General features: G+C 48.4%; 1 protein-coding gene across 14 annotated transcripts in view; it reads right to left on the bottom strand.

Annotated features, from left to right (window-relative positions):
* The window catches only part of GPR161 (G protein-coupled receptor 161), a 50949-nt gene that overhangs the window by 7360 nt on the left and 15643 nt on the right, over nucleotides 1–27946 (bottom strand). For 12 of the 14 annotated variants that reach the window (XM_035279225.3, XM_078356348.1, XM_035279222.3 and 9 more), the window contains 4 exons: nucleotides 17977–18394; nucleotides 9444–10165; nucleotides 3209–3313; nucleotides 230–349 (listed from right to left, as the gene is read on the bottom strand). In XM_035279225.3, coding sequence (XP_035135116.3) covers nucleotides 230–349; nucleotides 3209–3313; nucleotides 9444–10165; nucleotides 17977–18394 — 1365 coding nt within the window. Of the gene's footprint in view, nucleotides 1–229; nucleotides 367–3208; nucleotides 3314–9443; nucleotides 10166–17976; nucleotides 18395–19683; nucleotides 19891–27946 lie in introns of those variants that run through there. The other 2 variants (XM_078356346.1, XM_078356351.1) reach the window with 2 other exon arrangements.

Below are 27946 nucleotides of genomic sequence, written 5' to 3'. Positions count from 1 at the left end.
GTGTGTGTGGCCTGACAGCCATTGCGTACCCAGCCTTTCATGCTGCTTGCTCTGAGAGCTGGGTGCCTAAGGACTCAGGTGAGACGAGCAGGGCTGGGAGTAACCAGGCAGTGGGCAACAGGATGGAGCCCTGGTATGTTCCATGCTGGGGGCTGGCGACAGCCAAGGAATTGTCCTAAGATCCTTTTGGTTTCCCTCTGTTTTCTTGGAAGCAGTCACAGAAACCAACCTTTGATTTGTTCCACTTCATCCTCAAAGGTCACCGAGCTCCTTCTCTTGGGTGGGCAAGTGCAGTGAGAGGGAGGGCTGTCATCAGACGTGTAGTCCTCAAGCAGCATCACGTCTGTCCCTAGAACAACGGGCAGACTGCGCATATATAACTACAGTCCAAAGTCCTCCTGGCCTCTGCCCCCTCTCAGCACCCCTTCCTCCCCTTTCTCCCGTTCATCCAAACCCATAATCAAGCGCAGCTGACTGCCCCGCAGCATTTGCCCAAGAAATGCCCACCTGCCATCCTATTGCAGGGAGTTTGCAGACAGCCAGTGAGGCTGCTTCAGCCGCGCAAAAAAAATGCAGCCAACTTATGTGAGGTAGGGGTGTGTGTGCCACAGTGACCAGACCCAGAAGCGTGGCATCTGCCAGCCTGGCATGAAAGGGACGTGGGGAGAAGGGCAGAGTCGAGGAGACGGTCCTATTAAAAGGAAGTTTATATTCTGAGCGATTCTTCTTACAGTCTGAATTTCTATCACCACAGCTAAAATATGGTGTACTAAATAAATATTTAAAGCTCCAAAATGTAGAGTTCTTTGGGGATCAAAAAATAATTGACAAATATACCCCTAAAAAGTGGGGAAAGAAAGGCAGAAGGTCAGGGAAATCCTCCTAGAGATAAGTGGGCAGAGCAGGCAGAGGGAAGAAGATGGGGCAGAGGGAAGGAAGGGCTGAGGTGGGACTCATCACTCAACAGTGCCCTGCCCAGACCCCAGAAACAGTGTAAGATCCAACCCTGTTCTTAGCTTCCAGCTTTCAATCCATCAAGGCCTTGAAGCTCAGAAAATGAGGAAGAAAAGGAAGCCTGGAGCTCTTCAGATGCTGTTTCAGAGCACCTCGCAGAGGTGTGATTACCCGACACACAGCAAAAACAGTCCCTCGGGAGGTAGAATATGGTGGTTAAACACACAGGCTGGGGTCGGACAGGCCTAGGATCTATGGCAGGTTATTTAATGCCTCAGTATCTTTCCACATCTGTAAACCGGGGGCCATCAGTCAGTCTACCTCCCGGAGTTGTGGGGATTTCGAATTGAGACATGTAACCATCTGGCACAGTGCTTGCACACAGCAGGGGCTAAATCAATGGCCGTCACTCCTGATAAGGACACAGCGAACAAAGGGCAGGGCTGAGACTCACACCAGGTCTGTGGGCCCTGAAGCCCATGTTCACTCTCTCTTGCTCTTTTGCTCACTCGCACTCCCTCCCTTCCTCCCTTCCTTCCTCCCTCCCTCCCTCCCTCCCTCCCTTCCTTCCTTCCTTCCTTCCTCCCTCCCTCCCTCCCTCCCTTCCTTCCTTCCTCCCTCCCTCCCTCCCTTCCTCCCTCCTTCTCTTGAGTTTCACCCTTGTTGCCCCGGCTGGAATGTTATGGGACAATCTCAGCTTACTACAACCTCTGCCTCCCAGGTTTAAGCAATTCTCCTGCCTCAGCCTCCTGGGTAGCTGAGATTACAGGCAAGCACCACTATACCTGGCTAATTTTGTACTTTTAGTAGAGATGGGGTTTCACCATGTTGGTCAGGCTAGTCTCAAACTCCTGACCTCAGGTGATCCAACCACCTCAGCCTCCCAAAGTACTGGGATTACAGGCTTGAGCCACTGCTCCCAACCCATGCTCTTTCTTCTGCCTACAATGCTATCCCAACACGACCTGCTCCGAGCAGCCTCTCTAACTCCCCTACCCATAGCACCCACAGGTTCCCACTCTGGCTTCCCCTCTCACAGCTCTCCACACGTTCATCGTCTTTCAAAAACTTTTATAGAGATGTAATTCGCACGCCATGTAACTAACTCATTTAAAGTATACCATTCAATGAGAATTGTGTGGTATCCTTTACAATCTTCATGTACTTTACAGTTCAGTCTTTTATGAACTGAATCCTCCACAACAGTGGCATTTCACCACTGTGCCCCCAACACCTGGCACAGGGTCTGGCCAAGGCAGGGACGTGGCAACTGTGTGCTGAATAAATGAACGTCACCTCTGGATCCCTTTAGTTCTCTGGGAATGGGGAAGCGACCTGAGCAGTGACAGAGACTTTCCTCCCCCACCTCCCCACCTCCCCTTCCTCACCTTCCCCACCTCCCCTGTCACCCCACTTCCCCACCTCTTCCACCTCCCCACCTCTTCATCTCCCCACCTCCACATCCCCACCTCCCCCACCACCCACTTCCCCACCTCCCCACCTCATCTCCCCACCTCCCCCAGCCACCTCCCCACCTCCCCTGTCACCCCACTTCCCCACCTCCCCCACCTCCTCACCTCCACATCCCCACCTCCCCACCACCTCCCCACTTCCCCACCTCCCCACCTCTCTGGCACCATGGCTCTAATGCCTGGAAGCTGACCGCTCAGATAAGGTGCAGCCCTGGGCTTATGCCCTGCAGGATTTGTGGTGGAGATGCATTTCTACAGGGAGACGGAGTTTCACGCCAGCCGACATAGAGTGAGGTGACAAGGCAAGGGGGAGAGACCCCTCTGCGGCAAGAACAAGATGAGTGCTTCATATTCATTAGGTTTCTCAATTCTCACAGCTGCCCTGTGATGAGGATTAGTACCCCCATTTTGCAGATGGGGAAAGTTGGGGGCTTAGGAGGAGATCATAAACTTGCTTGAGATAACACAGCTCGTAAAAAGCCAGCCGGAGACTGAAGACCTGGCAGGCTGACTCCAGGGCCTGTCTGGGCCATGGTTATTATCATCACAGTCATTTCTCCTTTTAACTTTGCAAGAGCTTTCACTCACTTTCAACCCCCCAATAACACCGTGCGGCAGAGAGAACAGGAACTGAGAGCCCCATTTTGTAGAGGAGGAAACCGAGACACAGGAAAGCTGAAAAGTCAAAGCCAGGACTGGAAACCCACTTTTCACCCCCACCCCCTGTGGGAAATGCCCCTCCACCAGCAACAGGCAAGAGGCTGAAAAAGCACGCAGGTTACCTGAGTCCTGGGAACAGCTGAAGCCAGTGTCCCCCGTGCTGCTGCTGTGCCCCAAGGGCTGACCGCCCACCATGAGCGCCGTGAGGTGCGGGGACAGGCCCAGGTCTGAAAGGCAAAATTGGAATTGACAACACAATCACATCCTGCAAAGAGGGGCCAAGCCTCAGTTTCCCCACAGACCCATCTCTTGTCCTCCCTCCTCCCTTGCAAAACTCACTCTCCACTCCCTGAAACATAGGAGCCCTTAGCAGCTCCCTCCCGGCCCACCCCTTTTTCTGTCCCCCTGTGTCAGCAGCATTCACTGGGTTCCCACAAAGGGGAAGCTCTGCTGACAACGTCACACACCACCAAGGCGATGACAGAGGGCCAGGGAGCAAAACCAAAAACAGAAAAAGCAAAACCAAAATGCGAGGTGAGAAGATCTTCCTGTTAAAGATGGGCGGTCCAACCCCACACTGACCTCCTGATATCCTGCTTGACTTACCAAAGAGGGATTTTTTAGGAGGCTTACACTCCAAAAGAAGGGGAGAATTTTTGTAAGCTGGAAAGCAGATGGGTGAGAGTGGTGAGCTGACCTGGAATAGAGAACTGAGGTTGGCGACAGGAGGTCTGGGACGAGGCAGAGGCTTCACCAGGCTTCCGAAAGCCCAGGAACAGGTGAGGGGGTTGTGGGCCAGGAGACAAGGTCTCCACAAGAAGCAGCTGGCCCTGCCACTGCTCTTCCCCACGCTGGGCCTCGGGTGCCAGACCCCAGTGTTGACGGGAGAGGAGTGAGCCCCGGCACAGCCACAGCAGAAGTGACACACTAAAAACTGAGGGAATCGTGGAAATTTCCGTATTAAATAGTGGTCCCCTGGCCCCTGGTCCCACTTAACATGGGCTGGAGTCTGGAGAACTCTTCCCTGGGAAAATCCACCAAGCCAAGAGAAAAGCTGAGCAGCACTGAGATCCCAGCGCCTGTGAAACAGCCCTGCCAGACCCAGCACCGTCGGGAAGCCTGCCTGCACCCCATGGCCCAGGACTTCCTGTGGCTTTCTAGAGCATCACTGTTAGAGGTGAAGGGATGCCCAAGGATCACTAGACATTTAAGGAAAGGTACAAGCGTGAAAGACAGATGGAGCCGGGTGTGGTGGTTCATGCCTATAGTCACAGCACTTTGGGAGGCTGAGGCGTGTGGATTGTGAGGTCAGGAGATCGAGACCATCCTGGCCAACATGGTAAAACCCCATCTCTACTAAAAGAACAAAAATTAGTTGGGCGTGGTGGCACGCACCTGTCATCCCAGCTACTCGGGAGGCTGAGTCAGGAGAATCGCTTGAACCCAGGAGGCGGAGGTTTCAGTGAGCAGTGATTGTGCCACAGCACTCCAGCCAGGCAACAAGGCAAGACTTTATCTCAAAAAAAAAAAAAGTGGGAAAACAGAAAAGAAAAATGGACTTCAGAGGATTCAATGAGCAGGGAGCTTAAGAAAGCAAAACATTACAATGAGGCATCCTGAGAATGTTAGGAAATAAAAAATCCATTAAAACAAGAGCTGCAGGAAAAGGGAACGTGGAGATAACAAAATGCTCTTAGGAATTAAAAATAGAGAACAAGAAGTCACACTCCTCAGGTCTCACGAAGGTCTACTGTCTGGCAGATTTTGTGATCTGCCATAAAGGACACTCTTGTATTTTATGACACACTCACAGACAGGAGGAGACCCCATTCCTTCATTCTACCCTAACTCTTCAGAGGTTAGCACTTTCTCCTTTCTTCCCTGGAACCAAGGAGGACGTGGTGTGGGAGGGAGGGGTGGCCACAGCAGGCTTCTCTCAGAACTTCCCTCTTGCTGCTTTTGAGAATCCTACTTTGGCAAGGGGTCTTCCCCTCGACTGGGGGTTGGTGTAGGGAGCTGGGACCAGAAAGACCCCAATTCTCTCCCCTGCACATGACCATCCTACCATGGTCTTGGCCTGGGAACATGACTGTTCAACAGGAGGCCTGGCGCAGGGAGCAGAGCCTGTGGGGGCATTCCCTGCCAGCTGGGATGGCTGAAGCCACAGTGGGTTTTGGACACTGTCTCTGAGGCTGCGGTGAAAGCCAGGAACATGTCTTGGTCTGCACCCATGGGAGGCACGGTCTGAGCCAGGCCAGTGTGGCTCAGCTAAAGGTCTGGAAACAGGGCAGCCAGGTGGCATCCCTCTCCTCTGTGTTTATGCAGCATTTACCAGCGGAGGGTGGAGACAATTACCCTGAGATTGTTCACATGAAACAATATATTTACTGGGTTGAGCCCAATCCAACCCCTCGAAAAAAAAAAAAGCACAAAGGCACTGGCTCGGGGGATCAGGTTTGCGGCTCTCCAGAGGCATGGGTAGGAAAAGTCACAGTGCTCTGAGAAGCTGAAAGAACAGGGGCATGATTCTAAGATGAATTTGCAGGTACTCTGAGGTAACTAGAAGACCTCTAGGGGCCATCAGCAAAGAAATTTAGGAAGACGAGGGAGTAAATTCAAAGGCTCTGAGGTCACCCTCCCTGCCCTCGAGCCAGGCCCTCCTGAGGAAGGACCTGCTGCGAGGCATTTTCCCCTCTTGAGTCAGTGTCCTTCATAGGAGATGAAAGGCTCTATGCCCAGTGACAGGAGCATCAAGGGTCTTATAAGGGCGGTGTTTGGAGGGGTCTTATAAGGGCGGTGTTTGGACCCTGACACTGCCCGGGTCATCCTCCCTGGCTGGGGAGAGGGGTGGTGCTCAGGCTCTCCAGGCCTGGCTGGAGGGAAGGCTCAGGGTCTGCCAGTGGAAGGGTGGGCAGAGGGGCTGCCTGTGCTTTCTCCTGAAGCCCCTTCTTGGCTCCCATCGTCAGTAGCCACCAGTCAGCTTTGGGTTGGTGCTTTAGCATCCTAAGATCACATGGTAGCATTGAGCATTTAGCGATGTCCACACAGGGCTGACCTATCCACCCCATGGTGGCACTGCGTGGCAACCTCCAGGAAGTCCAGAGATCTAAATTCCTAAGTGACCTTCCCTTTGGGAATTGGCTAAGGAGACCTCACAATCAGAAGATATTTGGTGGCCCAGTGACATTTGGCACCCAGGGGAAGCCTAAGATTTTGTACTTCTTCATTCTGACAATGAGAGAACCAGAACCACTGATTATGGCTGAAATCTGCTAGATATAAAGGACACACTGTCAGGTGTCCATGAGACTCCTGACATCCAAGTGAGCAGGGAAGCTCCAGACACATGTGGGATTCTTCTTCCGCCTTTGCTCATATGCACCACTTTCAGGAAAGCTTGTTCCATGTACTGATTTCTTTGGATAAACCTTTCCAAGTGCCCATACAAACTGACGCAAACAGAACCAAGAAAAAGCCTCTGAGTTGTTTCTTGCTGGCTTTGAGACAGATCAGATCAGCCTTCTTGCCTCTTGTTAACACTAACATGAGCCAGTGGCAGGGGAAGTGACTGGGGTTCCAGAATCTGCTGCAGATCAAAGCCTTGTCCATAGAGGGTCTGGTCAGCCCTGGCTCAGACAGAGGGACCAGGGACATGAGGCAGAGGCCAGGACTCTCTCCTGCAGTCAGAAAGCCATGGACAGTGCAGGGTGGGCAGCTGGGCTGGGGCACTGCATTCTGCTTTGGTTCTCTGACTCTTACTGACGCCTCCTCCGGGATCAGGACCTTCTGAAAACGACAAAAGGAACCATCCCCCACCCCCACCCAGCTCCCATTCCTTGGAAAGGCCAACGACTCAGCACCCATCCCACAAGCTCTTCAGCCCAAAAGCATCCCACAAGCCTGCTTTCCCTAAATGAGGCTGAGACTGCCAGCTGCCTGGGACGTGCCAAAGCAACCACAGCTGGTGTTTTCTGCCTGTGCTCACAGCTTCACCAGCTCTTCTAGGACACTTGCAAGTGACCTGCATGGAAAATCCTGGCCCAGAAAGCAGGTGTTTCTTCCTGTTCTAGGAACCCTTCCCTGCTCCATTTTCTGTTGTTTTTTTCCTTCCTCATTTTAACTTCATTAATGTAGAAAATCTATTATTTTTTGCCTAGAAGACAAGTGATTTTACCAAATCTGGACTAATACATTAATGAGTGGAATGAAGCCAGACATTGAATGTGCTCCAGGATCATAAGCCATGTGAAAATGAGGGCTTCAACTGGCGGGGGGTGGGGGGGCGCATTTCAGCGGTTGAAATGCTGAGGTACAGAGAAGTTTATTTCCTCCTATGGTTAAAAGTCCCAGCTCCCTTCCTCTCTGGGAAACAAAACTCCATCAGTCCATGAAATAAATCAGTGATGCTGCTGTGTCTCATCACCACATGGAAAGGACCTCCTGTCATCATTGCCACTGGGTGTTCATAATTAGGAGTCATTATTTCTTTCACTCTCTTGAGAGGAAAAGTGGAGGACCTCTCTATTTCATGAAGAGGAAAAATTAACTAGAGTGGTTTGAAGAGTTGCCCAAAGTCATCTGGCAAGAGATGAGAACTGCATTCTGAGCTGAATGTCCTCAAAATCTGTCCTCCAGTGGTGTGGCCAGGTGATGGTCTCCCTTCAACCTGGCCCTAAATCCAGCTACTTGACCTCCAAACTATACAGTAAAAACTGCTAGAGGGAAAATCCACAAACATGTCCTAATCAGTGGGAGAAGGCCAAAGTGGAAACAGGGCATTTGCATCATCTTAGAGTACCTACTCAGTTGTAATTACTAATTACAATGGGAAAACTAGCGGCTTTACTGCAGAGAAAGCTGACAGGCGCCACCTTAACCGAGAGATCAAGGTAAGACAGCTAGCAATAAGGCATATCAGCATGTGTGCCTCCTGCTATGATGTACAGGAAGGGCACGTCACCCCTGCGGCATTCTTGCCAGAAATGAATAACCTCTTTCTAATCTTGAGAAAGCATCAGATGAGCATGAATTAAGGGCACTCTACAGAATACCCGACAAGGACTCTACAAGGCTGTCAATGTCATAAAAGACAAGGGAAGAATAAAGGATCGTCAAAGATTGACTCAAGCAAGATGAGATCCTGAGCTGGGTCTTTGGACGAAGGGCATTAATGAAGAAACAGGTGAAACCTGAATCAAGTCTGTGGTTAACAGCAATGCCCCAGTGTTAACGTTTAGAGCTGACCACTGTGCTACGGGTTTTGCGGACAGTAATACTAGAGGAAGCTGGGTGTATGGGAATTCTCTGTATTGTTTTTCCACATCTTCTGTAAATCTAAAATTATTTCAAAATAAAAAGTTTTAACAAATCTAACCCCTAACTAGAGTAATTCCTCCAGGTCCCACCAAAGGTGGTGGGATTGTGTCCCGAAACCTGTGCACACCGGATCAGTCACCAGAGGCAGGAGCAGCCTCGCACATACAAGGCAATGATGTTCAATGGAGGGCTGAGGTTTGGCATGGACACCCCTGGACTGTCAGACACCAACTGAGGGAGGAAACCACTGATCTGTGAGGAAGAGGATGGTCGAGGACGAAGACAGCAGCTGAGGCAGGGAGGGAGCGCTGACAAGAGGAAACACTGAAGGATGTGGATGTGCCAAGGAGAAGGTGGCCTGGTGCCATGCTTGGATTCTTTTTCCTCTAGTGAAGAAGTAACTGTACTCTGGGCTGGGCGCCGTGGCTCATGCCTGTAATCCCAGCACCTTGGGAGGCTGAGGCGGGCAGATCATTTGAGGTCAGGGGCTTAAGACCAGCCTGGCCAACATGGTGAAACCCATCTCTAATAAAAACATGAAAAGTAGTTGGTGTGGTGGTGCATGCCTACAATCCCAGCTGCTCAGGCACAATAGTCACTTGAATCAGGGAGGCAGAGGCAGAGGTTGCAGTGAATGGAGATTGTGCCACTGCATTCCAACCTGGGCGACAGAGAAAGACCCTGTCTCAAAAAAAAAAAAAAAAAAAAAAAAGAGAGAGAGAAGTAAGTATATATACTTGGGAAACCAGAGGGCCATGGCTGGGGTTTCAGAAAGCAGATTTCTGGACCGTGGTGTCCGTCCCCTGCCCGACTCTTTCGGGATGCATACCAGGGCACCAGGGAGCTCTGCTGGCATCATCAGATGGCCATGAGCTGCTGAGTACTGGGAAGCGGCTGGGAATCACGACGGAGCCTCTGGAATGTTTCTTCCCAAAGAAATCTGTACTTTGAGCCTTACGGCCACCGTTGGCCTGAGAATGGCTGAGAGGACCACAGATTTCATCTGCATCTGAGGGGCTATCCTAATAATGCCCAAGTTACCTGTGATCCTGTTGGAAATGCTGAAGAGCCTGGAAGTCCTCTGTCGTTGCACAAACGGCTCCCGATAATACCGATCCCCAAAGCACATGCCCAGTAGTTCTTTGCGAACTGTCTTGTTCCAGAGTCCATAGATCAGGGGGTGGCAGACAGCGCTGGCAAAGGACAGCCATGTAGCCCAAGTCTCCAGGCTCGGAGAGACGGAGCTCTTCCCCCAGAGGGCCTCAGAGGCAATGACAACCATGTAGGGGCCCCAGGTGACCATGAAGGCACCGAGGACCACCAGGATGGTGATGAGGGCTTTGCACTGGTTGGCTGAGTAGACCACACCCTGAAAGGCGTTCCTCCTACTGCCTGAAGAGGAGGTGGAGGTGCTGGAGTTCTTCCTCCCGGTCCTCTGGGCATCCTCCTCCACGATGACTGTGCCGCAGTGCACCTTGCGTGCCTTGACCCTGGCCACGCGGAAGATGAAGCCATAGCACACCAACATGACCAGAAAGGGGAAGAGGGCACACCAGATCTGCCAGAAGGCCGTGTAGCCAGGCTCCCGGTGCCAGGCAGCCACACACATCCACTTGAACTCGTCAAACTCCACCGATGACCAACCAAACAGGGGCGGCAGGCAGCCGATGAGCGAGTGAAGCCAGATGTAGGCGAGTGCCATCACGGCCCGGTTCCCTGTGATCTTCATGGGGTACACCATGGGGTACAGGACAGCATAGTAGCTAGAAAAGGGATGGAGGGGGGCAAGAGAGAGGAGTCAGTGGAGAGAGAACACACCAGGATGGCACCTGCTGCTTTCCTGTGTCGGGGGCTCCCGTGGCTGGGTTGGATGTTTCTAAAAGCAGCACCTTCTCCCAGGTCTCCCCAGACAAGTTATAGAGACTGCACCACGTTCCACGGTTCTGCAGAGCTCTTCAGCAGAGGAGAGCTCAATGCCGGCAAGACGTGGAGCTCGAGCAGTCCTGTTTCCAAGTCACCAACCAGAGCCCACTCATATTTGGGGGTGTGGCCAGTCTTGAGATGCCTACAAGGCTCCTGAGGGATGCTGTATCGGGCCATATCAATTCTGCTGCTACTGACATTAATCCATTTAGATCACTTTAGAGGGATCATTAAGAACTAGAATGATGTTGAAGGACTATGGGCTTCATTCAATCAATGGACATTTACTGAAGGCTTGCGATGTGCCAATCACTGTGCTATGTCCTGGAAATGCAGTTGAGAAGATGTGAGGAGGCAGACACCTGAGCCAAGTATGAGGGCCTGGAGCAGTAAGGGCCACATGGAGTCCTCACGGCAACTGTGAGCAGCAGGTATGTCATTATCCTCATTTTATAGATGAGGACATTAAAGCACGGAAAGGCTAAATAACCCATCCTGGACCCACAGGAGAAAGACATAAACCCAGGCAGTCTGACACTGCGATCCCCAGTGCACATGCCCAGCAGTTCTGTGTAAGCTTTCTTGTTCCACAGCCAAGGAGACGGTTCTAGGAAGGAGGTGGGCCAGGAGTGCTAGCCATTCAAACTGGTGGGTTCTGATTCAGGACAGAGGGTCATGGCAGGCTCCCGATGGAGGTGACGCTCCAGACCCAGGTCTCACAGTGTTGGAGGCACTGGCCCAGGACCCGCCCAGGCAGAAAGCTCTCCTGGTGAGGTATGGAGATGTGAGTAAGCACTAGCTCAGCGGGGAGGCTGCATGGAGCTCCACTGCAGAGAGAGAGTGCGAGAGTGCAGGATGGAGAGAGGAGAGAAGCCGGCCCCGTGGGCGGGGCGGGGGCATTAGAGCCTTGTAGGCCCAGCTAGGGACTGGCCCTTTAACTGGAAAGGGTGGGAGGACTTAGGCCACGGGGCTGAAAGTCAACCACCTCCCTCCCAACCCAGACATTTCACCCAAGGGAAATAGGATGTTCCCATGAGTGCAACATGTGGAAGGGACGGGTGGCCACACTTATGCTGCCTAGCACAGGCAGGATCTTGGGAAATGACTGTGGCTGTGTGCCTCACACATCGCCTGGGAAGCCGGCTCCTCCACAGGGACCACCTTGAGTCACCCTTGGGCCCCAGCAGCTGAACTGCCATGTGCTAACTGGAGGTGCTGCCTCCTTGGTCTTCCTAAGCAGGGGTGAGCCTAGGGCGGCCCTGAGCTGAGCCTTGAGCCCAGGCCAGGATCTATCCTGGAAAGAGAGCATTTCAGGCTGCGGGGCCTGAGAAGATTGCACAGTGATTAGGGTGTCGATTACAGAATCACTGCACAGTGGCTGGGGTAAGGTGATTATTATCTTACCCTGCTATCTGGGCTTGTATCTTGCAAAGGCCATGCAGCCCAAGGGAAAAAGCATGCCTTTGGAGCTGGAAATTCAAGTTCACATGGAGGCTCTGATGTCTACTAGCTGTGTGAACTCAGCTAGCTGATGTAACCTCTCAGAGCTTCAGTTCCCTCATCTGGAAAATGGGAATTCTGGCACCCACATCACAGGTCTGCCCCTAGGAACGAACATGGAAAAGGCCGGGATGGTGCTTACCCTTCAAGGGGGACTGGCCATTGACCTTCCCCGCTTCTTCCTTGAGGACAAGAGCCCTACACTGCTCCTGTGATGACTCACAGGGGACACTGGCCCTTCTGAGTCCTGGGGGGGTGAACAAGCCACATGGTGGTCTACCTTCCCCTTGTGGGTGGCCTGCTGAGTCTTGGACCTGTCTGACGTCATTCTGGCAAATGAAATGTGAGGGGGTTGCTAGGGTGGGACTGGGGGGAGGGGAGCGGTGGGTCTAGGAAAGTTTCCTTCACTTTTCAAAAGAAACAAGGCAGAGATTTCTCCTTTTCTTTAAAGAGAATGCAGGCGCTCCACCCTCAGTCACCTTGGGAGGGTCCAGCCAGTTGAGGGAGCCAGGCCTGGTGAATGTTCACCTAGGCCTCCTTCGGCCAACCCTGTTTGGCAGCCATAAAAATGATAACAATTAATGTGCCGTCCTCTGCCAGATTTCCTTCTGGCTCTTCTCAACACCCAGTTATTATTATTACTTGATGGCAAGATTTCTCTTTTACCGTAATAGATGGTACCCATATCACTCACTGACAGGTTCAGGCACGGGCAGTTCCAGTGTGACATAACAGTGATTTCTCCCAGCTGCACCCTGAGTCCCATCAGGAAGCCGGGGCAGTGATGCTGGGTGCTGGCTCAGACAAGGTCAGCCTCCTACAGTCAGAAAAGCCCCACAGGCACAGCCCTGCCCTTGCACGGCCACGTCCTCCAGGGGTTATTTTGCTTTTAAGGTTTATTTTCAGGGGTGGGGAATAAAATGCATGTACATTGAAATGCACGCATCTACACTTCTATCAAGATACAGAACACTGGCAGAGGTGAGTGGATCAGCAGGTCAGGAGTTCAAGACCAATCTGGCCAACAGAGCGAAACCTCGTCTCTATTAAAAATACAAAAAATTAGCCAGGTGTGGTGGTGCTGTGCACCTGTAATTCCAGCTACTGGGAAAGTTGAAGCAGGAGAATGAGATGAACCCAGGTTGTAGTGAGCCGAGATTGCACCCTTGCACCCCAGCCCGGGTGGCAGTGCGAGACTCTATCTCAAAAAAAAAAAAAAAAAAAAGATACAGAACATTCCAGCCAGGTGCAATGGCTCACATCTGTAAACTCAGCATCTGGGAGGCCAAGATATGAGGATTACTCGAGGCCAGGAGTTTGAGACAGCCTGGGCAACATAGGGAGACCTCCTCTCTACAAAAAATATGTATGTTTTAATTATCCAGGTGTGTGCCTATAGTCTCAGCTACTTGGGAGGCCGAGGTGGGAAGAGGATCACTTGGGCCCAGGAGGTCAAGGCTGCAATGAGCCATGATTGCTCCACAGCAATCCAGCCTGGGTGACAAAGCAAGACCCTGTCTCAAAAAAAAAAAGATACAGAACAGTCCTACATCTCCTCAGAAAAAAATGGGTATGTATGGTCTCAATCACAGATATATCAAGTCCTTTATCGCAGCGGAAGCCTCATTTAGGCCTAATTGAAGATTCAAGGGAAAACAATAAAAGCAACTCCCCACTCCTGTGTGGGCTGATAATACCAACAGAGGGGTTTTCTTTTGCTCTCTATTCTCCAGCTATCTTCTGAGGCTTTCAATCTTTCCTCCAACAACTAGTTTTTAGACATGAGCCCAATCACGACCCTTGAACCCCAAAGAGGCTTTCATGACGTCACAGGTAACTGACAAGCTGTAATATGGGAAAGAGCTTCCGATGCTTCATGCTCCTGCCACAAGACCAACCGCTCTGAGAGCAAACCCCGCTCTTAATGAGTTGTCTTCAGTGGAAACAGAAACAGAATCTCAGCCAACTTCACCTACTGGAGCAGGGAACACATTACCGTACATGGAACAGCCTCCTAAAAGCACTAGTCACCTCTGCTAACACTACCCATCCCGTGTTCTAGCTACTTTCACGTACTGAAATTCTATTTTTAAACCTGGAGTTTCACCCGCTGTGGTGTGGAATGAAAATATGAGAACTATTCTCCACAGACCTGGAACTCTGGCAGCTTCGCAGCAATGACAGAGGTGACCCCCGTTACAGACTTATTCTAAGTAATAGATGTTCACAGTGGAACCAGTGGCAGGTCAGATGGTGGCCTCAGCAGACCCTACTTCCACTTGGCTGGTTTAGGACATTGACGAACTGTGACCTTCACTCCAGGCAGCCAGTCCTTTTATGTCTGTCTTTGCTCTTTTCATGGGGCTACAAGATGACTCTGTGGCTTCATCTGTCCAGCCAGTTTCTTTAGCTAAGGTTCTCAGTTGGGAACCCCTGGGTATATGTGGCAATGTCTATAGACATTTTGGGCTGTCACGGCTGGGGAGTTGTTCCAGCATATGGTGGGTAAAAGCCAGGACACTGCTGTATATCCTACAAGGCACAGGACAGCTCCTCACCACAGAGAATTATCTGGCCTGAAAAGTCAACAGTGCTAAGGTGGAGAAACTCTAGCTGCTGCTGGGCTTGACTGGCGGCACTGAGTTGACAGTGCTGGATAATGACAAAGCATCCAGGCTTGGGCATCTCAGAACTAGGGGAGTTACTTACCAGCCACGCAGCCTTGGGCAAGTGACCTTTGAGACCTTAAGGTCCCAAAACCTCACTTTGCTCACCTGCAAAATAGGGGCTAACAGGCTTGTCATGAGGGTTAGCTGAGCTAAATGTGGATAAACAGTATGCATAGTGCAGTGCCTGGCACACAATAAGCGTGTAAAGCTTTATAGCTAAAATCACACCCACTGCCCTTGTTCTTCTCCACTTCTACTTTCTTTTCTTTTCTTTTTTTGAGACAGAGTTCCACTCTTATCATCCAGGCTGGAATGCAATGGCACAATCTCAACTCACTGCAACCTTTGCCTCCGGGTTCAAGTGAGTCTCTTGCCTCAGCCTCCTGAGTAGCTGGGGTTATAGGCACCTGCCACCATGCCCAGCTAATTTTTGTATTTTAATAGAGACAGGATTTTATCATGTTGGCCAGGCTGGTATTGAACTCCTGACTTCAGATGATCCGCCCACCTTGGCCTCCCAAAGTGCAGGGGTTACAGGTGTGAGCCACCATGCCCAGCCTCAGCATGTTTATTCACCTTATTCAGCTATGTATTCCCAGCACCAACCACTGTGATAGGCATACATTAAGTGCTCAATAATTGCAAGTGAATACATGGAAGCTGCTCCTTCAGTGAGAAGGGGCCTCTCTGCCTCTTACACACCCGTGCTATGCTACTTGCTGTTTAGGAGCCTAACTCAAATGCCACCTTCTCTCTGAAGCACTTGCTGCCCAGCCCATCAGCAGTGATGGCTGGTGGAGTTGTCTATGGCAGTTATTTCTACTTCTGTGTTAAATCAGCACCCACAAGTCAGCCTCTGCCACTGGACTGGAAACCCCTGGTGGGCAGGATCTGTGTCCTGCTCATGCTTATAGCCCACCACCCCAAGGATTCGGCATGGGCCTTTCCTGGAATAGACATCCAACCATATTCCCAGTGTCAAATGAGGCACTGAAAGAGGTAAATCTTCTCTCAGATGAAGTACTTTGCTGGCGTGATTTGAGGATTTGTCGCGCTTGCTGGTAGAAAGTCTCATTCTCACTCATCTAGACCACAGATTTAAGCAGGTAGCTTACAGCGTCCTGGAACTATCCCTGCAGATGCCCCTGGCATGCTTACTGAGCATCCATACAGACACAGTTCCGAGAGGGGCACCTAGAGACCAGCTCCCCATCTCTGCAGCTAAGCTGTTCATCCTCAGTCCATGTTCCACAGGTCCCAGGGCCCAGGAAGGGATGTTCAAAACTTAATAATTCAAAAAAATAAAAGTTAAAACATTGAGATCCCATTCCTCCCCATTGCCAACAAATTTCCAAACTTTCTTTAAAAAATGTTATATAATCAGTGCTGATAGGATATTGACAAACAGCTGCTGAAGTACAAATCTGTACAACTTTCTGAAGGGTCATTTGCCTTTTATATATCAAGAATCTTGAAAGCATGTTTATTGTTACTGAGAATACAGCAATTCCACAACACACACATGCTCCTCAGAATGCTATAGAGAATAGCAAGCTATATGAAGCCACCTAAACCAGGAATAGGGGACTGTAAAAATAATTTATAAACCTCCACAGGATGGAATACCTCATAACCGTGAAAAATCACCTTCTTCTTTACAGAATGTCTGCAAAGAAGAGAAAAGGCTCACAATCACCTAAATGAAAAAAGGAGGTCAGAAAACCACAGGTGCCAGAAGCCTGTTTCAAAAACTTGCTGTATACAACCAAAAATTACTGGAAGCAAATATACTAAAACCATAAACAGTGATTGCTTCTGATTAGATGATGAGTGTTTCGAATTTCATTCATTGTATTTTCTGTATTATCACCTAAGGGAAAAAAGAAGAAGCTAATTGATTCATTTTGACCAATGGCTTCATTGGTTCTGCCTCCACAACGCAGCCACAAAGAGCTGCCAGATTCCAGCCTCAGGTCTAGCTGCAGCCTGTGCTCTGGTGGACCGTTCTACTAGCACTCATCGGCTGAAAAACTGACAGTGTCAAAAAAGCCCGGGGACTTGTCTCACCCAGTGACAACACCCCTGGCTAGCCCCACTCTGTGTTTTCCCTGACCCCACTACTTACTCCCCTCCCCAATTCCTGTAAATCACACATACGTTGAATCTATCCTCCCTGTCCTCATGAAGTGGCCCTTAGCAAAATTCTAATAAATGCACTCATTTGTGGGAAACTCGCTGCCAAAGCCCACGAGACTTGTACAACTAAATCTGACAGCTTAATGTGGGAACCTGAAGAACCCTCAATATGCCACTTAGGAACATCACCTCCCTGTGCACTGGTGACACTGAGGGCAGGGGCAGCCCGAGTTACCAAATGTGCACACTGCCTCTCCCCGGTGTCACTGCTTGTAATCTCTGGCTATTTTCCCTCCCCTTGCTCTCCTTCCAGTCCTGGACTGTGGGGAGTGAGGATGTGTTGAGAAATGCTGAGTGTATGATAAAGTATATTGTTTGCTAAGAAGAACCATGAGAAGGAAAACCTAGCCACCACCCTCTCCCCACAGGTAGAAAACTACTTGGGGCATTCTAAAGTAGCAAGATAGTATATGCATATCACAGACCAGTTAAAACAATTCTTTAAGTGTGGGATATGTGACCCTGCCCCATGGCTCCCTTGTGGAGAATACTCTTTAGTTTGTCCATGATTAGTGGTAAGTGGGCACCAGCTGCCTTCCTGGTTTATCTTGGTGCTATGAGAAAACACAGAACACCTGTGGTGATGATTATTAACCACAGAACACTCGTGATTATAACACAGAACAACTGTTTGATAATAATCATCACCACAGGTGATAACCTCCTCATAACCACCTCATAACACCAAGAAATATGTGGGTCAGAGTCTGCCTGAGGCCCTCAGCCCAGAATGCTGTCAGTCCCCTGAGGCTCTCAGCTCAGAAGGCTGTTGACCCCCTACATAGTCCCACCTTGCTGTTCTATCTGGGTGTTTGCCTCCAATTCCTTCCACGCTGCCTGGGTGGGGGTCTCTGCAGCTGAGCTGGACTCGGGAAGGGTGCGCCCTGTGTGGGCTCCACTGGTCAACACCAAAGCAGGACAGAGCAGGAGTCACACTGGGAGAAAGTGCAGCAGAGTCAAGGGCCCTGGCCCCAAGGCTGCTCGGAACTGAAACCTGCCGCGGCTCGGCTTCTTCATCGACAAACCAAGAATCAGAGGTTTCCAGAATGTTCTATTTTAGGCAGTGGAACCTCTTTCTAAAATATAAAATTGTATGTAACATACACAGACAAAATGAGACATGGTCTGGTTGAAGATGTGGCTGCAGAGGCAGAACTCTGTCTGGTCATCCTCCCCTGGCAGGGGCCCCTGACCCTCACCAGGGAACTAAGGCAGTCAGAGGGACACTGCACCAGATGAGCTTCCATCCGCAATCCCTCAATTTTCTAAGTCTGAGGCATGCTTACCGGTCGATGGCAATGACCCCGAGGGTGAGCATGCTGGCCGAGCTGATCAGCAGGTAGAGGAGGGCGGAGAAGTTGCACCAGACGACACCAAAGATCCATTCCCTGCGGATACAGCTTGTCACCACGAAAGGGAGCACCAACACGGACAGCAGGAAGTTGGACAGGGTCAGGCTGAAGACGAACTTGTTGCTGAGAGTGAGGAGGTAGGACTTCTTGTACAAGGTGACCACGATGACCAGGTTGCCCAGGCAGACAAAAATGGTGATGACAATGATGGCGATGAACTGGGTGAGGATGACGCCCTCTTCGCCGCCCTCCTCCTCAGTGAGGTTACTCAGCTCCTTCCTACAGCCGAGGGAGGAGTTGAGGCTCATGGTCAGTGCACCTCGGCATGGGGTGGGCAGAACATGCTGGATGACTGGAAAGATAAGGCAGGACCAGGGGACAGGAAAAGATTCATCAAATGCCATCATCTCCACTTTAGGGAAGAAAGGTGAGGCTTAAAGGCTGTGCCTCAGGTCACCCAGCTAGTGCAGACTCTCAGCCAGTCTTCCCATGTGCTGCATAAGTGGGGCATTTCCTACAACCAACTCTGTGTGAAACTGATTATGTCCCCCTGACCGGTTTCTTCCTCTGGTCTAACCCATCCTATCCATTTTCCCAAGGCCAGTGATTCAAAACCATTAATGTGCTTAAGAATCCTCTGAAGTGCCAGTGCAGAGAGCTGATCCTTGAGCTCCACCACTAGAGGTTCTGGGCGCAGAGATCACAGGCACAGCCGAGGAATCTGCATTTTAAACAAGCAGGCTGGGGCAGGGCGGGGGGCTGTTACAAGTGGTCTGTGGGAGACACTCTGCAGACTGCTGTGTTTAGACCCTGGTTACTCGGGGTGGGCCCTGAACCAGCAGGATCACCATCACCCGGGAGCTCACTAGAGAGGCAGAACCTCAGGCTCCGCAGCTCCATCTACAGAATCAAATCCGCATTTTAGCCCCACCACCAGTCAGTTTTAGTGCTCTAACAGTTCGACAGTAAGATTCTCATGGGAATCGTTCTGAGCTCCCTGAGCAGGGATTACTCAGGTACAGTTTATACGGCGACATTATTACTGCTCTCATCAGACATGGCGAGGGAGGGGAAGCGCAACTGTAAATGGGGAAGTGGAGGCACCATTTGAGGTCTCAGCCCACAGACATCACTGCCTATAAGGGGCCGTCCCTGCTCTCGGAAGACTGGCTGGTGATGCTGGCTAAATCTCCAGGCTGACACATGTTAACATTCAATCCTACAGACCAATGTTTCTCCAGCACTCTTCATATACTTCAGTGAGCCAAAATACCCCACAGATCACTGTCCCCACCTGCTCTCATTCTCTGCACAGAGAAGACACCAAAAAGAAAGGAACAATTGTTTTCCATGATCAAGACAAAAACTCTGGTGCCTGATCTGCCTACACACAGCAACAGGGTTATCTACCACAACCCTCATGGTAGATCCGTGGCCTCTACTCAAACATTCTTTGTCCAGAGGGCGTGTGCAGGTTAATAAGGCAGCCCTTCCCCTCCCCAGCAGTCTTAAGTGCCAGTGAGAAAGTTTCCCTTATAGTATGGTGGTTACCAGACCCTTCACTAACTTAGCTTTCCTGCTTTGTACTTGCTCTCAGATGTCTATGACCCTCTTGATGTGGGTCCCCAAAATTGAACACACCATTCTAGATGTCACGTCCAAAAGGGCAATTTTCTCCATGATCAGAATAATCTTTTTCCACGATTCACTCTAAAAATACATTTTCTGGAGGCAGGGTGCACGGTGGCTCACGTTGGTAATCCCAGCACTTTGGGAGGCCCATGTAGGCAGATTGCTTGAGTTCAGGAGTTCGATAACAAGCCCAGGCAACATGGTGAAACCCTGTCTCTACGGAAAAATACAAAGAAAATTATCCAGGAATGGTGGTTCATGCCTGTACTCCCAGCTACTTGGCAGGCTGAGGCGGGAGGATCCCTTGAACCCAGAGTTCGAGGCTGCAGTGAGCTATTTATGTCACTGAGCTCTAACCTGGGGGATAGTCCGAGACCCTGTCTCAAAAAATTTTCTTATAGCAATGAGCTAATTCTGTTGGGCTTATATAAGTGTGTGATCAACTAAACCCCAAAGTTTATACATACATGAATTCCTATGAAGACAGATTTCCCTAATTTTGAAAATATGGAATTGATGTTTTTAAGCCTAAGTATAAAACATTATTTCTACTAAATTTCCCTTTATGTATTTAGGCCCATATTTCCAGGCTGCCAAAATATTCTGAATTTTGATTCAGTTATGCAACATATTTGTTACTCCAGCTTTGTGCTATGAGTATACTTTCTAGGTATGTCTAGAAGCCGGGCACAGTGGCTCACGCCTATAATCCCAGCACTTCGGGAGGTCAAGGCAGGTGGATCACCTAAGGTCAAGAGTTCGAGACCAGCCTAGCCAACATGATGAAACCTCATCACTACTAAAAATACAAATATTAGCTGTATGTGGTGGTGGGCACCCATAATCCCAGCTACTCAGGAGGCTTAAGCAGGAGAATCCTTGAACCCAGGAGGCAGAGGTTGAGTGAGCTGAGATCATACCAGTGCACTCCAGCCTGGGTGACAAGAGTGAAACTCCATCTCAAAAATAAAGAAAGAAAGAAAAAGAACCAGAAACCATAATGAAAGAACAAGATATCATAAAACAAACAAACAAACAAACAAAACCACAGTTGTAAAAAAGAACCAAATAGAACTTCTAGAAGTTAAAATTTTAGTCATCAAAATTACAAACAAATGGGGATGTTAAACAGCAAATATAGATAAAGATGGTTAACTGAAAGATGGTTCCCAGAAGAGGTCTAAGGAAATTACTCAGAATGCACTCAGAAAAATTAAGAAATTAAAAGGATGAAACAAAACCCAAAATATTGGAAGAACAGGCTAAGAAAATCCAACATATGTCCAAGAGAAGGGCAGAGAGAATGAAAGGAGCAGACACTGTTGGGTACTTACCCAGGGGCCATTCTTAGTTCGTTCTTACTGGCAGACCTCTAACTTTGTTCAGGTGTCTAATCCTCCTCCAAGTGCCCCGGAGAAGCCTGATCTTATCCCTAGTTCTGGAATACAGATCCTGATTGGTCTGAACTAATCACTGTGTTCCCTTTCTTCTTGCAGTTCTGGCAGTCTCCGCCTGTAGTTAGGCAGGAGGAAAAAGTCTTTGATGAAGGAAAGGGGGAAACTTTTTGGGTAAAGCTGCTTTGATCCCACAAAGACACAAGGAAGATAAATCTCTCTAATGACGCTGGTGGCAAAGACAGAAAGGGAGCCTGGAGCTGCGGCAGCCATCTTGAGACCATTAGGGATGCAAAGCCAACATCTGAGCACGAAAAGAATGGCTGATGCTTAGGCTAATAAATTAATAAATCCTGAAGTCAGTTTTCTCCTGGCTTTTTGTTATGTGAAGTGATACGAGTTTAAAAATTGTTTTTTAAGCTATTTTGAGTTGGGTTTCTGTTCCTTGAGTCACACGTATCCAACCTACTAGGTAACAAGAATATAGAGGTATGACTGAACATTTTCTAAGATTAAAGAAACTCCCGAGTCCTCAAATTGAAAGAGCATATCAAGTTCTGAAAACAAATTTTTGAATAGCCTATACCAAAACACATCATAATAAAAAATGAACACAAGGACATACAGAGAAATGGAAAAAGCAATTTTGTCTATAGAGTAACAGTTAGATAAAGAGTAGACTCTTCAATAGCAAAAGTAAAAAAAAAGAGGCCAGAAAATAGTGGAATAATATCAGAAAAAGAACCTTTGCCCTTAAGCTCCATGTCATTCAAGAGAGGGTAAATATACTTTTGGGGTGAACAAAACCTGAATGGTTACAAATGACAACTCTTGAGTGATCTGGTTAAGGATACATTTCATGAAGAAGGAAACTGAATCCAGAGATAAGGGGTAGGGTACAAGAATCAACTGTTAGAAAAAAATTTGGTTAATACGTAGATAGATCTAAATAAGAGCAATAAAAAATAAAATGCAGGCCTGGTGCACTGGCTCATGCCTGTAATTCCAGCACTTTGGGAAGCTGAGTAGGCAGATCACTTGAGGTCAGGAGTTCAAGACCAGCCTGGCCAACATGGTGAAACTCCGTCTCTATTAAAAATACAAAAATTAGCCAGGAGTGGTGGCGGATGCCTGTAATACCAGCTACTCAGGAGACTGAGGCAGGAGAATCACTGGAACCCAGGAGGTAGAGGTTGCAGTGAGCTGAGATGGCACCACAGCACTACAGTCTGGGCAACAGAGCAAGACTCCAGCTTAGCAAGCACATCAGTGACCTCAATATCGGAGAGCCCAGAGTTGGCTGCAGTCTTTGAGGCCTTCTGGTCCAACCTTCCCAAGGAGACAGAGGGGGAATGTGGGCCTAAGAGCTGCCCACCCAGTAAAATCCAAAATCCCAGTCTCTGCCACGAGGTCTGGAGTAGGGAAGGCACAAGTCCCAGCAAATCCCTCAGGGTCTATCTTTAAAGAACAAGAGAAGGGGTTTGGAAGGCCCCAGCCAGAGGAGGCTTCCTGGCGGGCAGCCAGCTTACCCAGGGCCCAACAAGCCAGGGCCCATTGAATGGAAGCGAGCTTGTGTGACTCACATTTCCACTCTCTGGGGCTGCTCTGCTGCCAGACACAAAGATGTTTCAGAACTCCCACACTCACTGCATCCTGCCCTGACCAAATAAATCACCTTGCACTGCTTCTCCAAGACACACCTAGAAAAAGGTTTTAATAAGCTCAACAGAAATTATCCCCGAGAAAGAGAGCTATCCCTCCCTCTCAGACAGGTCATCAGGGAAGTTGATTGCTGACTCAGCCTTGCCACCACAGCTCACGTGCTGTGGTCACTCCTCTTTGGGAATTGTCTTCAATCTTCTTGTGCATCTCCAGAGACAGTAAATTCTTTGCCTGATTAGCCTACTGGTAACGGCCTCAGGTCAGTCAAAGCCAAATCTTATCACTCAAGTCATTAAAATGATATTAATCATTTTGTAATGAGTCCAAGTGCCCATCAATGACAGACTGGATACAGAGAAAATGGTCCTTATGCACCATGGAATACTATGCAGTCATAAAAAAGAACGGGATAAGTCTTTGTAGGGACAAGGATGGAGCTGGAGGCCATTATCCTTACCAAACTAATGCAGAAACAGAAAACCAAATAGCACATGTTCTCACTTATAAGTGGAAGTTAAATGATGAGAACACATGGACACAAACAGAGAAACAACAGACACTAAGGCCTCCTTGAGGGTGGAGGGTGGGAGGAGGGAGAGGAGCAGAAAAAATAACCAGTGGGTACTAGACTTAGTACCTGGGTGAAAAAATAATCATACAACAAACCCCTGTGACATGAGTTTACCTATGTAACAAACCTGCACATGTAACACTGAACTTAAAAAACAAAAATGAAAAACAAGGCAACACTGTCAAGTATTGAGACAGGTATCTGTTGTATTTTATCAACTGCTTTCCATGGTAATATCCAAGAAGTAACTCCAGAAATGCCTTGAGCTGCAAGGACAGAATTACTACAATGTAAGACCAGGTTCTATTATTTGTGTAAATCTGGATAATTTTGTGGTTTCAGATTTTTACCTAAAACTCTTTCACTTTGACTTAAGGTGGAAATTTCTTCCTGCTCACATTACTGTTGCCCTGCACTTGTCAGAAAGACTGTGTGGCCTGGTGGTTAAGAGCACAGATGCCGGCCAGGCATGGTGGCTCATACCTGTGATCCTAGCACTTTGGGAGGCTGAGGCAGGTCGATCACTTGAGGTCAGGAGTTTGAGACCCACCTGGGCAACATGGTGAAAACCCGTCTCTACCAAAAATACAAAAATTAGCTTGGCAGGGTAGCACACACCTGTAATCCCAGCTACTCAAGAGGCTGAGGCAGGAGAATCACTTGAACCCAGGAGCCGAGATCACGCCATCTGTCTGGATGACCATCTGTCTGGGTGACAGACTCTATCTCAAAAAAAAAAAAAAAAAACGTACAGATGCTGAAGCCAACTGTCTGGGTTTGAAGATGGGTTGCCTTCTGTGTCCTTGTCTGTAAAACGAGTATCATCTTCCTTCTAGAGTTACTGTGAGGACTGAGTTCCTTTGTATAAAGCGCCTGGAGCAGCATCTGGTGCACAGTCACACTTCACTGCACGCTAGTGCTACTATTTGAAGAGTTTAACCTGATTTCACTTTGGGAAATGACCCTTCATTTATTTCTGGCCTACCCTCTTTTAATTTTTAGGCCATGTGATTTGGGGGAAGCCATCATCACTTGCAGCTGTAGGCATCAGCGCTTGATCTAGGCGGGGCTAGATAGTCTCAGTGATTGGGCTAAGGATGCTCACGTGACCCTAGGCCCAGGATTTTGGCTGGAAACATTGGAGGACAGGCTAGCTTACCACTGGGCTGGCAGTATGATAAAGTGTGAGCCAGGGTGGCAGCAGCTGGCCGTCTTTGTCACTACACAGGAACAGCTTACTAGCAAATAAAGCAGAGGATGAGTGTACAGGGCAAGGGGGTGGATAGGCAGGGAGGACACAGGTGAATTCATCCACAAATGCTGACGAAAGGATTTGAGATTCCGAATCTTCTTCTAGTCATGAAGAGCTGACCAGCTTGAAGCGCCGGGACCTCCAGCTGCCCTCTTTTTAAAGAAATCAAGTGCAAACAGGTAGGTACATAAGCTGCTCAAATAAACAATCCTCCAGGTGAGGAAATGTTCCTAAACACCACTTCCAGCAAGCCCAGGTGAAATCACCATGCTGCTCATTGGCCATACTCTCAGGGCCCCTTCATCTCAGCACCTCAAAGCACTTTACACACCTCAGTCACTAACGGGCGGGGTGTGTGGTGGGGTAAGGTTGGGAAGAAGGTTCTAATACCCACCTTGTAACTGAGATAAAGAAAGGGAACAACTACTCTCGTCCCAACTACAAACCAGGCCACATAGCTCGTTGAGAGGCAGAAAGAGATCACAGGCTCCCTGGGTGTCCACATCTGTGTGTAAACAGCCAGGTGCAAAGGCTCCCTCCTGTGCTCCCTCCATCCTTCTCTGGCACTCACCTGAAAGTTGCCCCATAGATGGCAGGCACAGGTATGTGGCCTCTGCAGCCCTAGAGATGTATACCCACCCAGCCAACCCAGAGTCTATTGCAATGCCCCCGTGCTTTACCCCTCTCCCCATTAGGGTACCACAAATCTAGTAATGTCTTTTTTCAGAACCTCTCACATGCAGCAGGTCTGAGCTCTGGTCTGCTTAGGAAAATGTACCAGGGAAAGGCAAAGAAGCTAGAGTCAGAAGCCCAGATGGCCTTACAGACTTCTAAATTCTGAATTCGCCAGTGGGAGAGACCTGGCTTTGGTGCTCCCCACATGTTCATGATCAGCTTGAGCACCTCACTGCCCTTCACAACACCCTTCTGCAAGTGCCACTGGAAGTCTGAAGTTTGGGCTTCTTCTCCAGCTTCTGCAGCTGACTGCAACCCTGTCCACAAGGGCATCAGCAGTGAGTCTATCAAATATTCTTCCAAATCCAAGCTCTTGGATTCTGGGTAGAGACATTCCTAAGGCTCAATCCTTAATCCATTCCTTTCTTCCTATTAGATTCTTTGAGAATTTTATCTATTTCCAGAATGTTGCTTAATTATTAACTAACAATGATCAGTATTTGCAAAACACGGTGCAACATATGACATACTACACACATCGTCTCATTTGATTTTCTGAATAACTTAGGGGTAGGGATGACTTCTCCCCCTTTTTAAAGAGGCAGCATAACATAATGGTTAAGAACATGAGCTCTGGAACTGGAAAGCCTGGGTTCAAAATCCCAGCTCCGCTACTTACTGCCTCCGTGGCCTTGACATGTTATTTAACCTCTCCCGGCATCAGCTTCCCCATCTGTAAAATGGATAGATAATAGGAGTATCTACCTCATAGGTGGGTGGTAGGAGTCAATGAGTTAATATTTGTACTTTGCTTAGAACAGTGCTTAGTGCTACGTGTTTGTTAAATAAATAAAATGGGAAAACTGAGGCTCATAAAGGTTAAGTGATTAGTTTAAAAGAACAGTAGGTATTAGCCCTACAACTTGGTCATATGCCTGTGAGTCTACTGTTTATCTTCAATCCATCTATTCATCACAGCAGATGAGATGCTACAAGGTAGATCCTCACTGCATTGCAGACCCCCCGCCACCAGCCCCTTCCCAGGCTCTCTGCTGCAGCCATCTGTGCTGTGCTCTCCCATTTCCACTCTGCTTTTGCTTATTTGAAAGACTCTCCCTGTTTGTGGAATGAATGAAGAGGTAGTAAGTACATTTTATTGATCTATTGGGCTTATAATTTTATTTAAAAACAGAAAGAAACAAATAAGTTGGTTAGAGAAGAGATTAAGACTCAGAAACAAGACAATGTATGAAGTCACAGATGACTCCAGATTTGGCAGTGACTTCTTATAGATGACACCAAAGGCACAGGCAACATAAAACAAACAGACAAACTGGACTTCATGAAGATTTTAAAATTTTGTGCATCCAAAGACACTATCAACAGAGTAAAAAGACAACAACTCGCAGATTGGGAGAAAATATTTGCAAATTATATATCTGATAAAGCATAAATATCTAAAATATATAGAGGACTCCTAAAACTCAACAAGAAAAACATAAACAATCCAATACAAAAATAAGCAAAGGGTTGTATTAGGTAAAGCAACTCAGACACAGAAAGACAAACACCATGTAAACGGACACTAAATAATGTATACATGTGGATGTAGGGGGCAGAAGTGGTGTAGAGCGTGGAGTGGTAGACCATGAAGACTCAGCAGGGTGCGGGTTAGGAAGGGGAGTGGATGAAGAGAAATAGCTTAACGGCTACAATGTACGTTATTCCAGTGATGGAGACCCTAAAAGCCCTGACTTCACCACTGTGCAATATATTCATGTAACAAAACGGCACTTGTACTCCTTAAATCTACACAAATAGAAAATTTTTTCTACTTGGGAGGCTGAGGCAGGAGAATCACTTGAACCCGGAGGTGGTGGCTGCAGTGAGCCGAGATCACGCCATTACACTCTAGCCTGGGCAACAAGAGTGAAACTCTGTCTCAAAGAAAAGTGTTAATAAATTTTTTTAATAGGCAAAGGACTTGAATAGACATTTTTCCAAAGAAGACAAGCAAATGGCCAATAAGCCCATGAAAAGATGCTCAATGTCACTAATGATTTAGGTGAATGCAAATGAAAATCACAATGAGGTATCATCTTCATACCCCTTGGGATGGCTATTTTATCAAAGAGAAAAAGAAAACAGTGAGGATGCAAAGAAATGGCAACCCTTTTACATTGTTGCCGGAACATAAAATGGTACAGCCACTGTGGAAAATAGTAAGGGAGTTCCTCAAAAAATTAAACATAGAATTACCATGTGATCCCGCAACTCTATTTCTGTGTATATACTGAAAAGAACTGAAAGCAAGGTCTCAAAGAAATATTTATACACCAATATTCATAGCAACATTATTCATAATAGCTAAAATGTAAAGCAACTCAAATCTCCATCAAGGGCTGAATGGATAAGCAATACATACATACATACATACTATTCAGCCTGAGAAAAGGAAGGACATTCTGACATTTGCTGTAACATGGATGAACTGTGGGGACATATGCTAAGTAAAAGAAGCCAGTCACAAAAAGACAAGTATTTTATGATTCTATTTACATGAGGTACTTAGAGTAGTAGTAGAATGGTGGTTGCCAGGAGCTGGATGGAGGGCAGCGAGGGGAGTTACAGTTTAAGGGGTATAGGGTTTCTGCAAGCTGGAGACTTCTACAGATGGATGGTGGTGATGCTCGCATGACAATATCAATGGACTTAATT

This window comes from Callithrix jacchus, chromosome 18, assembly GCF_049354715.1.
Source record: "Callithrix jacchus isolate 240 chromosome 18, calJac240_pri, whole genome shotgun sequence".
Classification (NCBI taxonomy): Eukaryota; Metazoa; Chordata; class Mammalia; order Primates; family Cebidae; genus Callithrix; species Callithrix jacchus.
Note: the sequence above shows the minus strand (reverse complement) of the source record. Positions and strands in the feature narration are given on the sequence as shown.